The sequence below is a fragment of the Lynx rufus genome, unplaced genomic scaffold (assembly GCF_022079265.1).
Source record: "Lynx rufus isolate CCGP_SWC_20201006 ecotype Redwood Valley unplaced genomic scaffold, mLynRuf1.p SCAF_4, whole genome shotgun sequence".
NCBI classification, from domain to species: Eukaryota; Metazoa; Chordata; class Mammalia; order Carnivora; family Felidae; genus Lynx; species Lynx rufus.
The window spans coordinates 154,642,261-154,655,138 of record NW_025814856.1 but is presented as its reverse complement, the minus strand read 5'-3'; the positions used below and the strand labels follow the sequence as shown (position 1 = coordinate 154,655,138).

Genomic DNA, 12,878 nt, shown 5'->3' with positions numbered 1-12,878 from the left:
ATCTGTTTTTCTTAACTTCTGTGAAGGGGAGACACTGACAATTATCGTTTTCTTCCAGGAATCTGTGCAAATATTCTCACGAGGTTCTCTCGGAAGAGAACTTCAAGGTCCTGAAAAATCATGAGCTCTCTGGACTGAACAAAGAGGAATTAGCAGTGCTCCTCGTCCAAAGTGACCCCTTTTTTATGCCAGAGGTGAGTTATGATTCCTTCGTTTCAGCAGCAGAGAGAATATTGGCAGTGTCGTGTCATGGATGTGTTGAAACGCAATGACTCAAAGTTCCCACCAGGCTCTACAGATGGCAGTCAACAGGCGGCTATTGCTGAGTGACCCAAAGATTCCAGAAATTTCCTTCCTATGCGAAGTGATCTGAAGATGCGGTAGTAAGAATAGTTGATGCTTTACATCTAGACAGCTTCCTGGAAGGAGGCGGGCTTTGAATCGAGGTTTTGGAAGATGACAGGGTATATTATATTGGTTGAGGGTACAGGCAGCACTTTTGTACCAGAGACCTCAAAATGTACTGATCCAGATAAAATAGAATTTTTGAAACTTATTTATTTAGAGAGAGAGCAGGGGAGGGGCAGAGAGAAAGAGAGAGAATCCCAAGCAGGTTCTGAGCTGTCAGCACAGAGCCTGATGCAGGACTCGAATGCAAGAACTGTGAGATCATGACCTGAGCCAAAATCAAGTGTAGGACACTCAACCGAACGAGCCACCCAGGCGCCCCACAAATAAAATGTAATTTTATTTCTCTCTCACTTGATAGTCTAGATCCAAGGTTATCAAACTATGGCCCATGGGGCAAATATGGCCTGCTACCTGGTTTTATAAATAAAGTTTTATTGGAAATAGCCACACTCATTCATTTGCATATTGTCCATTCCTGCTTTCTTAACGCAATAGTAAGCTGAGTAGTTGCAACAGAGACCAAATGGCTTGCAAAGCCTAAAACATTTACCATCCGGTCCTTTACAGAAAAAGTTTGCTGATTTTTCGTCTTGCCTAGATGTAGGTAAGCAGGTAGCCAGTGGAGGGGTTGGGCAGCTGGATTCCACGATGTCATTCAGGGACTCAGGCCAGTAGGTAAACCTCTCTTTTCTTTCAACATGTGGCTTCCATCTCCAGGTACAGTGAGGCTGTTATTGTCACCATTTTCCTACCAGCAGGGATGTAAAGAGGAAATAAGTGGAAGGCAGTTTCCTTTTTAGAAGACGTGACCTGAACATTGTATACAGCACATCTGCTCCCATCTTATTGGCCAGAGCTTATCACATGGTCACACTTAGCTGAAAGGAAGGCTGGGAAATGTAGTTTCTGGATAGGTAACCATGTGTGCATCTAAAACTTGGAAGCTTCTGTTACCAGAAGAAAGAGAGGGACAATGGCAGATAGTTAATGGCAGTCTCATCCATGTAGGAATATTGACTTGAAAATCGGAGGATGGTGTTTAAAGAATGGTACCTGGCCTGAGAAGAGTCCTCGAGCAGAGATGTTACCCTCACGCTGGAAGAGAAGCACAGAATGAAAGGACCCATGTAGAGTAGATGGAAGGGGCGGAGATAAGATAAGCAAGATTGGAATGCAGATGTGCTTTTATATAAGACAAGATGGCTATTAGGGTCCTTTGGAAGATTAAACATTTTTTTTTCAATGTTTATTTATTTTTGAGAGAGAGAGAGAGAGAGAGAGAGAGAGAGAGAGAGAATACGAGTGCAGGGGAGGGGAAGAGAGAGAGAGGGAGACACAGAATCCGAAGCAGGCTCCAGGCTCTGAGCTGTCAGCACAGAGCCCTACACGGGGCTTGAACTCACAAACTCTGACATCATGACCTGAGTCCAAGTCGGGCACTTAACGACTGAGCCACCCAGGTGCCCCATGAAGGTTAAGCATTTTTGGATTCTAAGTTCATGTGTTTCCCTAAGGGAAGAAAAAGCTTATGATGAGGGGTGATTTTGAGTTGACCACTGAGCTCAAGAAAGATAGGAATGCAAAGCACTCTATAAAAATGTTTGGGGAGCGGGATGAGGGGAGGAAAATATTCCCCATTTTCTCTCCCTGCCACATGCATTCTTTCACCTGGATACTTGGATTTGTCTCTCTCTCCGTTTCCAGGAGCCCAAGGTTGAGATATCTATGGTCTTTGGCCTACGTGTCAGCCCAGCCCCCAAGGCTACCAGCATGGGGAAAGTACCTTATACGCCAACCTCATTAAAGGTCCCATTGATGAACAGGGGCATCCCTCCCTTTTCCTTTCATGTCATGTGAAGGCTTGTTAGGATGCTTGAGAAGAGCATTGACTCATGGTCCGCCCTTAGTCTCGTGTTAAAGTTGGGGGTTTGGGAAGGTCACTCAGTAGATCTGATCTCTGCTTCAGTTCTCCCAAAGTCACCAAGGACTTTTTATATCAAGTCCTTGGAGAATAAGGGCAGTGGCACCTCTTCCATTCTCTAGGGAGGAGGCCAACAATTAAGAACCTACTAGAAGGTGCTGTTGCTGAGAGATCCCAGAAGAGCCCATTGACAAAAGCGCTATGAAAGTCCTCCTAGAAGAATGCTCTTGTCATTGTTTATCACACAGTCCAGAGAAGGAGGCACGGACACCTTTCCCTTTTAAGAATTTAGTACCCATGATTAGTGGGCTGGGAGGCTCACGGCTAACGAAGTTAATGGCCATTTGCTATTCGTCAGGGCTGAGATTGCAGACGGAGAGACTGCCCTGTTTCCTGGACTAGATGTCTGAGGGGCTGGGTCCTGTAGTGGAAAATCGATGAGAGCCTTGGTAGCATGAGTGTGTGTTCGAAAACGTTGGGCAAGAGAGTCCCTACCGGAGTGTTCTAGTGTGGGTGAGTAGGGTGGAATATTGTCATAGGGGTCCAGCAGGAAGGAATCAGCTGGAGTTCAGCTAGTGCAAGGAATAGTTGGTCAACAATGGTCCTTCCATGTCTCTCAAAGTCCTGACTCTGCCACCAACTACTTGTGTGATCTCGGACAAGGCATTTAATCCTCCTGGGTCTTGCTTCATTTGCTATTTTGCTAACATTTAGGCACGCCTGCAAGTGGTAGGCACTGAGTTAAATCTTGGAGGCAGCAATGGACAAGACACACTCCTGTCCTAAAAACCTTAAAATATTCACACCTTGTCACTTTGCCTTGACCTGTGAGAACATGAAAGCATCCGGCAAACCTGACTTCCTGATATATAAGCTTGTAAAATTACAATGTACTTACGAAAGGAAGACATGTTGTCATTTGTTCTGGACTAATAAAGGCAGGAGCGTTCTTAACTTACTCATTAGGACCATCAGAGGATTGTTAGCCAAAGTGGCATTTGTGAAGTTGCTGATTGTTTTTCTGCCCAAGCCTCAAGGACACTGGTTCTCAAGCTTTAGTGAGCTTCGGAATTGCCTGGAGGGTTTGTTAAGCCAGAGTGCTGGCCCCACCTCCGGTGACTGTGACCGTAGATATGGGGAAGTGTCTGAGGATTTGCATGTAAGTTTCCAGGTGGAATTAATGCTGCCCATCCAGGGACCACACCTGGAACACAGATGGTGTAGAGTCTGGAATCTGAATCATAGGCTCTATAGCAATGATACCTGTTTGAATCAGGTCTCCGAAGTTGTCTGTGTACTTAAATTGTTGGCTGGAGTCTGAATCTCATGTCTCTGTGCCCAGATAAATCAGTCAACCAATGAGGTGGTTTGCTCAGTCTCTTGGAACCATTGATAAATGTTTTCATCCTTAGGGTTCTTTATGTAATGATTCAAACATCTGTAGCCCATTTTATATTTTGCACGGCACATTTGCGTATTTGATTATTTAATCTGCTCAACATCTTGGGTTAGGTGGACAGAGCAAGTATTTTCCTCCTTCACAGCAAAGGAAACAGGCTGGGGAGTAAGTAATTCAGGTGAGATCACTTAGCCAGTTGTAGGGCTGCGGACTTTTATTTTTTTGTTCTTTTATTTAAAAAAAAATTTTTTTTTAACGTTTATTTATTTTTGAGGCAGAGAGAGACAGAGCATGAACAGGGGAGGGGCAGAGAGAGGGAGACACAGAATCTGAAACAGGCTCCAGGTTCTGAGCTGTCAGCACAGAACCCGACACGGGGCTCGAACTCACGGACCGCGAGATCATGACCTGAGCTGAAGTCGGACGCTCAACCGACTGAGCCACCCAGGCGCCCTGGGCTGCGGACTTTTAAATCCACGTCTTGCAGTCCTGCATCATATGGTCTGGCCCCCATGACAGTATTTCAGTAAGAAGCACTTATGCCCTCTTTTCAGTAGGAACTACATGTCTGCAGAGCTAGATGTGTAGATATTTCTACTTACATAGAAATATAGGGGCACCTGGGTGGCTCAGTCAGTTGAGCGCCCAACTTTGGCCCAGGTCGCCATCTTGCTGGTTCACAAATTCAAGCCCCATGTGGGGCTCTGTGCTGGCAGCTCAGAGCCTGGAGCCTGCTTCAGAATCTGTGTCTCCTCCCCTTTCTCTCTGTCTCTCCCCAGCTCATTTCTGTCTAACTCTCAAAGAAAAAAGAAAAGAAATATAAAAATTACCTTCTTTAGGGGCGCCTGGGTGGCGCAGTCGGTTAAGCGTCCGACTTCAGCCAGGTCACGATCTCGCGGTCCGTGAGTTCGAGCCCCGCGTCAGGCTCTGGGCTGATGGCTCGGAGCCTGGAGCCTGTTTCCGATTCTGTGTCTCCCTCTCTCTCTGCCCCTCCCCCGTTCATGCTCTGTCTCTCTCTGTCCCAAAAAATAAATAAAAAACGTTGAAAAAAAAATTAAAAAAAAAATTACCTTCTTTACTTGCCCTTTTGAGGAACTTTGCCACGTTCTATCTAGTAGAGACAACAGTTGTAACTCACGTGTCTTTTTGATTTTTTAATTTATTTCTTTTGAGAGAGAGAGAGAGAGCGCGAGAGAGCGAGCGTGTACATGAGTGGGGGAGGGGCAGAGAGAGGGAGGGAGAGAGAGAATCCCAAGCAAGCTCTGAGCTGCCAGCGCAGAGCCCGATATGGGGTTCAGAGTCATGGACAGTTGAGATCATGACCTGACCCGAAATCAAGAGTCGGACGCTTAACCAGCTGAACCCCCTAGGTGCCCCAGATCCACGTGTCTTTTTAACTGCAGAAAGACTTGATAGCCTTCCTCTTTGGGGTTCCTTTGTGACGGAGGGCTCCCTTTGGGTCCTGTTTGGTCCTACCTGTGGCCGGCCATCTTATTTTGATTCTTCGAAAAGGTTATTAAATTCATGTTTCTTTTCGTTAGTTTGCAGGCCTCTTCTACCCCAAATAAATCATAAGTAGAATACAACTCATCGTAGATTGTGGAAGACGCGTGCATTTTCTCCTTTGGTGTATGCCTGCTTGCTTCCAACATTTTTGCATACTTAGGCTTTTCTTCATGAATGTGTGGCAGATGAGGCAAGGTGTTATCGTCTCAGGCTCTTGTTTCTCTCTTCTGCAGATATGCAAAAATTATAAGGGAGAGGGTCGAAAAGTTATTTGTGACCAGCATCCATCATGCGAAAGACTCCACATCTGCGAGCACTTTACTCGAGGGATTTGCGGTTATGCCAACTGCCTCAGGTCCCATAACCTGATGGATAGGAGGGTGCTGGCCATCATGAGGGAGCACGGGCTGAGCCCCAGCGTGGTTCAGAACATCCAGGATATCTGCAACAGCAAGCACGGCCGAAAGAAACACCCCAGGGGCAAAGGTAAATGCGTTTCTACTTTTCCATTTGCAGAAGAAACGGAAATAAGCAGAAATCACAAGGAAAGTGTAACTTTACCTATAATCATTCTATCTCCCCGTGTAAGACTGTTTTCCCTTTCAGGACTTGTCTACATGTATACATAATTTTTGCATAATGATAATCATAGCATATGTGCAATTTTGCAATTTGATTTTCATGCTAACCACTATCCACCCACCACCCCCCCCTCCTGATTTGTTAAAATGTTTATTGTTTTTCTAAAAGGTAATTGGTGGGGCGCCTGGGTGGCTCAGTTGGTGAAGTGTCTGACTCTTGGTTTCAGCTCATGATCTCATGGTACGCGAGTTTGAGCCCTGCATTGGCCTCTGAGGCTTAGGATTCTCTGTCTCTCTTTCTCTCTGCCCCTCCCCTGCTCCCGCTGTCTCTCTCTCTCTCTCTCTCTCTCTCTCTCTCTCTCTCAGAATAAATAAACTTTAAAAAAGGAGTTTTAAAAGCTAATTGATAAAGCTTTTTTTTTAAGGGAGGAAGACAAATTTTTTTGTTAGTTTCACCACTTGTTAACATTTTGTCCCAAAAATATTCCATGACAATTATTCTATCCCTTTGTCTCGATATATCAACGCCGACACACACGTATAACATTTTTGTGGTTAGAGCATTTGAGGTATGCAGTCATCAGGAGCCTTCACACCTAAATATATCAGCACACACTTCCTCAAAACCGGGCCACTCTGTCTTCCATAACCACAATACAATTAATGCAGGAAATCTAGCATTAATGCAAAACTATATGCAATTTAATTACAGTCCTCAGTACTATTTCTGGAAAAATGTATTTATTTTTAGTTTTTATTTTTGTTATTTTTTTTTCTTCAATGTTTATTTATTTGAGAGAGACAGAGAGAGCGAGCGAGAGCGAGTGGGGGAGCAGCAGAGAGAGAGAGGGAGACAGAAAATCCCAAGCAGGCTCCATGATCTGTGAGCACAGAGCCTGACTTGGGCTCTATCTCACGACTTCGAGACCCTGATCTGAGCCAGTATCAAGAGTCGGACGCTTAAGCAACTGAGCCACCCAGGCGCCTCCCGCCCAGACCATTTTTTAAAAAAAAATTTTTTTTTTTTAACGTTTATTTTATTTTTGAGACAGAGAGACAGAGCATGAACGGGGGAGGGTCAGAGAGAGGGAGACACAGAATCTGAAACAGGCTACTCAGAGTCTGACGCGGGGCTTGAACTCACGGACTGCGAGATCATGACATGAGCCGAAGTCGGCCGCCCAACCCGCTGAGCCGTTCAGGTGCCCCCCTGCTCAGACCATTATTAAGTGTTCAGTGGCATTGAGTACATTCGCATTGTTTTGCAGCCGATCTCTAAAACTCCCTTCATCTTGCAGAACTGAAACTCTATACCTATGAAACAAACACCTCATTCCCTCTTCCCCCCCAGCCCCTGGCAACCCCCGTTCTACTTTCTGTTTCTATGAATAGGATGACTCTGGGTACCAAATATAAGTAGAATCACACAGGAATTGTCTTTTTGTGACACTGGCTTATTTCACTTTGCATAATAGTCCACCGTATGTATGCCTCAGTTTGTGTATCCGTTCATCCATGGCTGGGTCCTTGAGTTGCTTCCACCGTTAGCTATTGTGAATAATGCTGCTGTGAAATATGGGTGCACAGATGCCTGCTTGAGACCTGGCTTTCCATTCTTTTGGGTAGGCAGCTGGGTGTGGAGAATTACCATCACACGGTAATTCTATGTTTAATTGTGTGAGGAACCGTCATCCCATTTTCCATAGCAGCCGCACCGATTTTCTCTTGCCAGCAGCAATACACGAGGGGTCCAGTTTCCCCACCTCCTCACCAATACCTGAATACTTGTTATTCTCTGTTTTTAGGTTATTAGCCATTCCGACAGGTGGGAAGTGGTCAGTTCTATTCCTTTCTTTTTTGAGATTTTTAAAATGTTTAATCTTATTTTAAGAGAAAGAGCATGTGCGTGTGAGTGGGAGAGGGGCAGAGAGAGGGAGAGAGAGAATCCCAAGAAGGCTCTGCGCCATCAGCGCAGAGCCCAACGCAGGGCTTGAACCCGCGAACCTGTGAGATCATGACCTGAGCCAAAATTAAGAGTCGGATGCTTAACCGACTGAGCCAGCCAGGTGCCCCGATCAGTTCTCTTTCTTGAGCATTTCACATTGTCTGATGATATTAACACTTGTAATTTTTTTATGCCTTGGTGAAATGGCTGTGAAAGACATGAATTTTATAAAACAAATAGAGTACATAATTCTAAGATTCTATGATCCGTAATAAACAATAACACCTCCTTATATTCGAGAATTGCTTTATAATGAACCAGGTATTTTCACCCAAAATATCTCCTTATTGTTCCTGACAGCAAAGCTATAAAGAAAGGCAGGAATATTATTAGCCTTAATTGGTAAGGAGACCGAGGCTCAAACATTTTAGATGACTTTTGTTGCAAGCAGTCTTAAATCGTTTTTACTATGAGTAAATAAAAGTGATGCGTTCAAGGCCTCACGCTGCTAGACAGGGGCGCAGAGGTTAGGTGTTCTGGCCCCACATCTGGTGTTTTTTCTCCCACATCACAGCGCTCTCTGAACAGGGGAACACTTGGAAGGATGTTTCCTGGTGTAGTTTCCCAGTATAAATTCAGTGTGTGTGAGAGAGATCTTTATTATCTGCCCTGGTTAATTTACTTAATTAACTATTTTGTTGGCAGAGGCCGTTTGCTTTTACTATTCCTGCTGCCCTCTGAAATTTGAAGAAAAGGACCTCTTCCTCCCCTTCCTCCCCCCACAGTAGCTCATATATCACACTCATGCACACACAACACACCATGGACATACGTGCATACCACACACAAGCACACGTACGATCACATCATACACACATACTCCATACGACACCTATCACACATGCACACCTTCCCGAGGGACACAGCTCACACACCAGTAATTTTCTTTAAATTTTTTTTTTTTAAGTTTTTATTTATTTATTTTGAGAGAGAGAGAGAGAGAGAATCCCAAGCGGGCAAAAGCTCTGGAAAATTTTGTGAATCCCTTAATTTGTTGAGGAACCTTCATCACAATATGGGCAAAATCTAAATGAGTTGAAAAATCCTCCCTGACTTGAACTAGTTGGTCTCTCCTCTGCCATAGCGGTTGACTGTTGGCTTGAACCAGAGCACAGTGGACAGCCCCACCTATGAGTGTGGGGGTTTAGGGCTCATATCTGAGTCTCAAGAGAGAAGTCGAGAAGAGCCAGGTTCACTCTGACTCTTATCTGAGACCATGGGGTGGTATTTCTTACTAGCACAAGAGCAGATTCCTTCGTCCTCTTGACAAGCTGCTCCAGATTTTTACACACCAGATTGGGACAAGTAATTTAGTAGAGCTTGGGTAGCAAACTCGGAAAAGCTGAGGAAGAACCGTAGCGAGAGCCTAATCCTGTTAATGCTAATTTTCCTTGTGTTTTTCTTTTCCTAGCTCCTTGCTCCCATCGTAGAGATGTGGCGTACAGAGGGAGAAGCAAGAGCAGAGAACGATCGTTTCAGGGCGGTCCAGAATTTGTCCCACCTGCTTCCGCTTCTACTCAGAAGTCCAGCACCCCCAGTTCAGATCAAATCGGCCACAGGCCTCCCCTGGATGACATGCCCGTAGGGGAGCTGACCCACAAGTTCATGCATTTGGGAAGTCAAGATTGCCCTCAGCCTTCCCCGGTCTCGCCTAAGGTTGATAATCTTGGAGGAACAGGTCACATGGAAAGAAGCCAGCGTTTTTCAGAGAATGGCGGTCCAGAGGATCTCTTTTTCGGGAATCAAGGCAGCACTTCCCACCCTTCTGACCCAATGCCAGCTTCCAACCGGAGGGGCCCTGCGTCCTGGCTGAATGACAAAGGCACCGGGAGAGGGAGTTTGTTTGCCCAGAGTCAGGCTGCCTCTGGCTCCCCTCTGGGTTCTCCACAGACACCCGAAACCACAACCACCAGAAAGAGCGCGGGGATGCTTTCCACGGATGGCACGAATGCCGAGGGCAGAAGCGGGAATCAAAATGTCCAGTATTTCTCGCTTTTCGATAATAATGTTGATGGAGCGGCCACAGATGGAGCTTCCACAAGTTGTCTAAATTACAAAACCACAACCAGCGGACAGAGAGAAAAATCGTTACCTAGGAATCAGGACACCGGAACTACTCACGGTGGTCTCCAGACCACTGGCAAGATTACAGATGGCGCTGATCCAGCAGCGGCCTCTGTGAACAGTAACCACAGTGAGAAGACAGTTTGGCCTGGTAAATCCATCCACAGCACACCAAATGGCTCTAGTCAAGTGGCGGACGAAACCACCGATGTAAATAAAGCCGGTGCCGCTGGTTTTGGCTTCACATTGACCTGCAGAGGGGATAAAAACGTGTTGTACTTTGGAAGTCCGGGTCTGGGAGCCCAAGTCCTGCCAACTCCTCAGGAGACCCCTGCCCCCACACAAGTCAGCACTCTGCCCAAGGTGCCACCTTCTACATCCTTCTCAAGCAACAGAGCTGCAGCCTATGCAACCCATGGTCCGAACTCTGCCCAGATCTCTGCTGGCCCTGCCGGTGACCTTGTAGGTCCAAGCTGTGATCTGTGTAAGTCACTGAAGGACAAAGGGGGCCCCATGACTTGTGTCTGCAGCAGGCCGGTGGCTTCTCTTTGGATGTTCCCCAGTAGATACTAAAGGACGTAGAGTCGGAGGGTTAGGTGAAGGGGTGTTACTGCTGAGGAGACTGACATGAAGGTTGAAGGACCAACCAGTTGTATCGTGTGGAATAAGCCGCCTCATTTACTGAGAACAGGACTAGTTTGGCCCTGGTTTATTTTTGGTTATTTTTAAGCATCACTCTCACGTGACCCAAATGTTCATGTTGGCTTTTACGGAGGGGCTGTCTAGGCTCTCATGAGCAACACGTGAATCTGGAATTTTCTTGAACGTGGTCCCAGTTACAGATACTCTTTCCCATTGTGAGGTCAGGTGTCTTGATTTTTGGTTTAAACACTGAGATCAGCATACGTGCATTCTCTTTTGTTTTATAGATTCTGCATCTGACGTTGAGAATACCAGCTCTTCCAGGATGGATGACTGTGGCCCACAGGAAATTTGTCTTGACCATCTGTGTAAAGGTTGTCACCTTGGTGAGTTACTTAAAGACTTTCTAGAAGCAGAAGCTTTATTAGTAGTAATACGGCCAACATTTACTGAGCTTTTAGTGTATGTTAGGTGCGTGGTCAACATATACCTGATGATGGTCCGTCATCTTTGAACTTCACGTCAGCCCTAATAGTAGGTTGTGTTGTTAACCCATTTTACAGATGTGGCAACTAGAGGCACAGAGAGGTTAAGACCTCACATACGTAACTAGCCAAGTTGGGTTTTGACCCTAAACTGCCCAGCCAGCCTGGGTTCTCCACCCCTGCGTGATAGACTTTTTCCTTTTGTAATTCGGCTTTAGATAAAGTATTCTAGTTAGTCAGAGACCCATCTTGTCATCTACTAAAAGCAAACAAACAAAAAACAAATCCCCAGGGGCGCCTGGGTGGCGCAGTCGGTTAAGCGTCCGACTTCAGCCAGGTCACGATCTCGCGGTCTGTGAGTTCGAGCCCCGCATCAGGCTCTGGGCTGATGGCTCGGAGCCTGGAGCCTGTTTCCGATTCTGTGTCTCCCTCTCTCTCTGCCCCTCCCCCGTTCATGCTCTGTCTCTCTCTTTCCCAAAAATAAATAAAAATGTTGGAAAAAAAAAATTAAAAAAAAAAAAAAATCCCCAGAAATAAAGGTCTCCTGGCCGACGCATTTTCACAGCTCATGTCCTGCCATTGAGGCGTTGTCTCTCTTCTCGGCCGTGGGCTTGTCCCAGTTGATCCTCACACATGGCCTGAGTCTGCATGCCACACACTGTGTGCCCTCCAGCCAAGGAGCCACACCCGGTCACTGTGCCCTCCCACCAGGCTTCCCATGGAACAGTGCCTGGGACAATTGGCTGTCCCCTCAGCGTCCTACCACTTTCTCCCTTTCATGGCTCAGCCCCAGATGTGTGCATCACACTGGATCTCCTCTGCTTGACCCCTGAGTGGTCTTAGACTCACTGACCTGTGTTGGAAAAGGAAGATGCTGCCCTGTGTTCTCAAAATCAAGTTTTTAATTTTTTTCTTCATTTTTAATTAATTGTGGTAAAATACACGTAACACAGATTTTGCTATCCTAATCATTTTTTTTAAAGTTTATTTATTTATTTTGAGAGAGAGAGAGAGACAGAGAGAGAGAGAGAGAATCCCAAGCACGTTCCTAGCTGTCATCGCAGAGCCCATTGTGGGGCTCGATCTCGCGAACCATGAAATCATGACCTGAGCCGAGATCAAGAGTCACGTTTAACTCACTGAACCTCCCAGGCGCCCCATCCTAATCATGTTTAAGTGTGCAGTTCAGGAGTGTTAGAGTCACATTGTTATGCCACCAAAATCCAGGACTCTTGTTCCTTTTGCAAAAGTAAACCGTTAATACCCTCTGAACAGCAACGCTTCATCCCCCTGCTGCCTCCAGTCCCTCCAGTCCCTGGCACCCACCATTCTCATTTTTGTTCATTGGAGTAGGACGATGCTAGGTCCCTCGTGAGTGGAGTCACACAGTATTTGTCTTTTTGTGATACTGGCTTATTTCACTTTGTATGATGTCCTCGTGTTTCATCCACGATGTAGCCTGGGTGAGAATGTCCTTCCTTTTGAAGGCTGAATAATATTTTATTGTGTGTATATACCACATTTTGTTTATCTGGTCATCTGTGAATGTATACTTGAGTTGCTTCTACCTTTTGGCTATTGTCAGTAATGCTGTTGTGACCTTGGGTGTGCAAGTGTCTGCTCGGGACCTTGCTTTCGCTTTTTTGGGGGGATATACACCCAGGAGTGGAATCACTGGGTATTATGGTAATTCTGTGTTTCTTTATTTTTTTTTTTTTTTTTTTTTTTATTTTATTTATTTTTGGGACAGAGAGAGACAGAGCATGAACGGGGGAGGGGCAGAGAGAGAGGGAGACACAGAATCGAAAACAGGCTCCAGGCTCCGAGCCATCAGCCCAGAGCCTGACGCGGGGCTCGAACTCAC

At 45.9% G+C, this 12,878-nt stretch overlaps 1 protein-coding gene across 2 annotated transcripts in view; it reads left to right on the top strand.

The window, feature by feature from the left end:
- The window catches only part of ZC3HAV1 (zinc finger CCCH-type containing, antiviral 1), a 61,605-nt gene that overhangs the window by 17,771 nt on the left and 30,956 nt on the right, over positions 1 to 12,878 (top strand). For both annotated transcript variants that reach the window (XM_047097608.1, XM_047097609.1), the window contains exons 2-5: positions 59 to 194; positions 5,471 to 5,723; positions 9,235 to 10,371; positions 10,817 to 10,915. In XM_047097608.1, the coding sequence (XP_046953564.1) occupies positions 59 to 194; positions 5,471 to 5,723; positions 9,235 to 10,371; positions 10,817 to 10,915 (1,625 nt within the window). The remainder of the gene's footprint in view (positions 1 to 58; positions 195 to 5,470; positions 5,724 to 9,234; positions 10,372 to 10,816; positions 10,916 to 12,878) is intronic.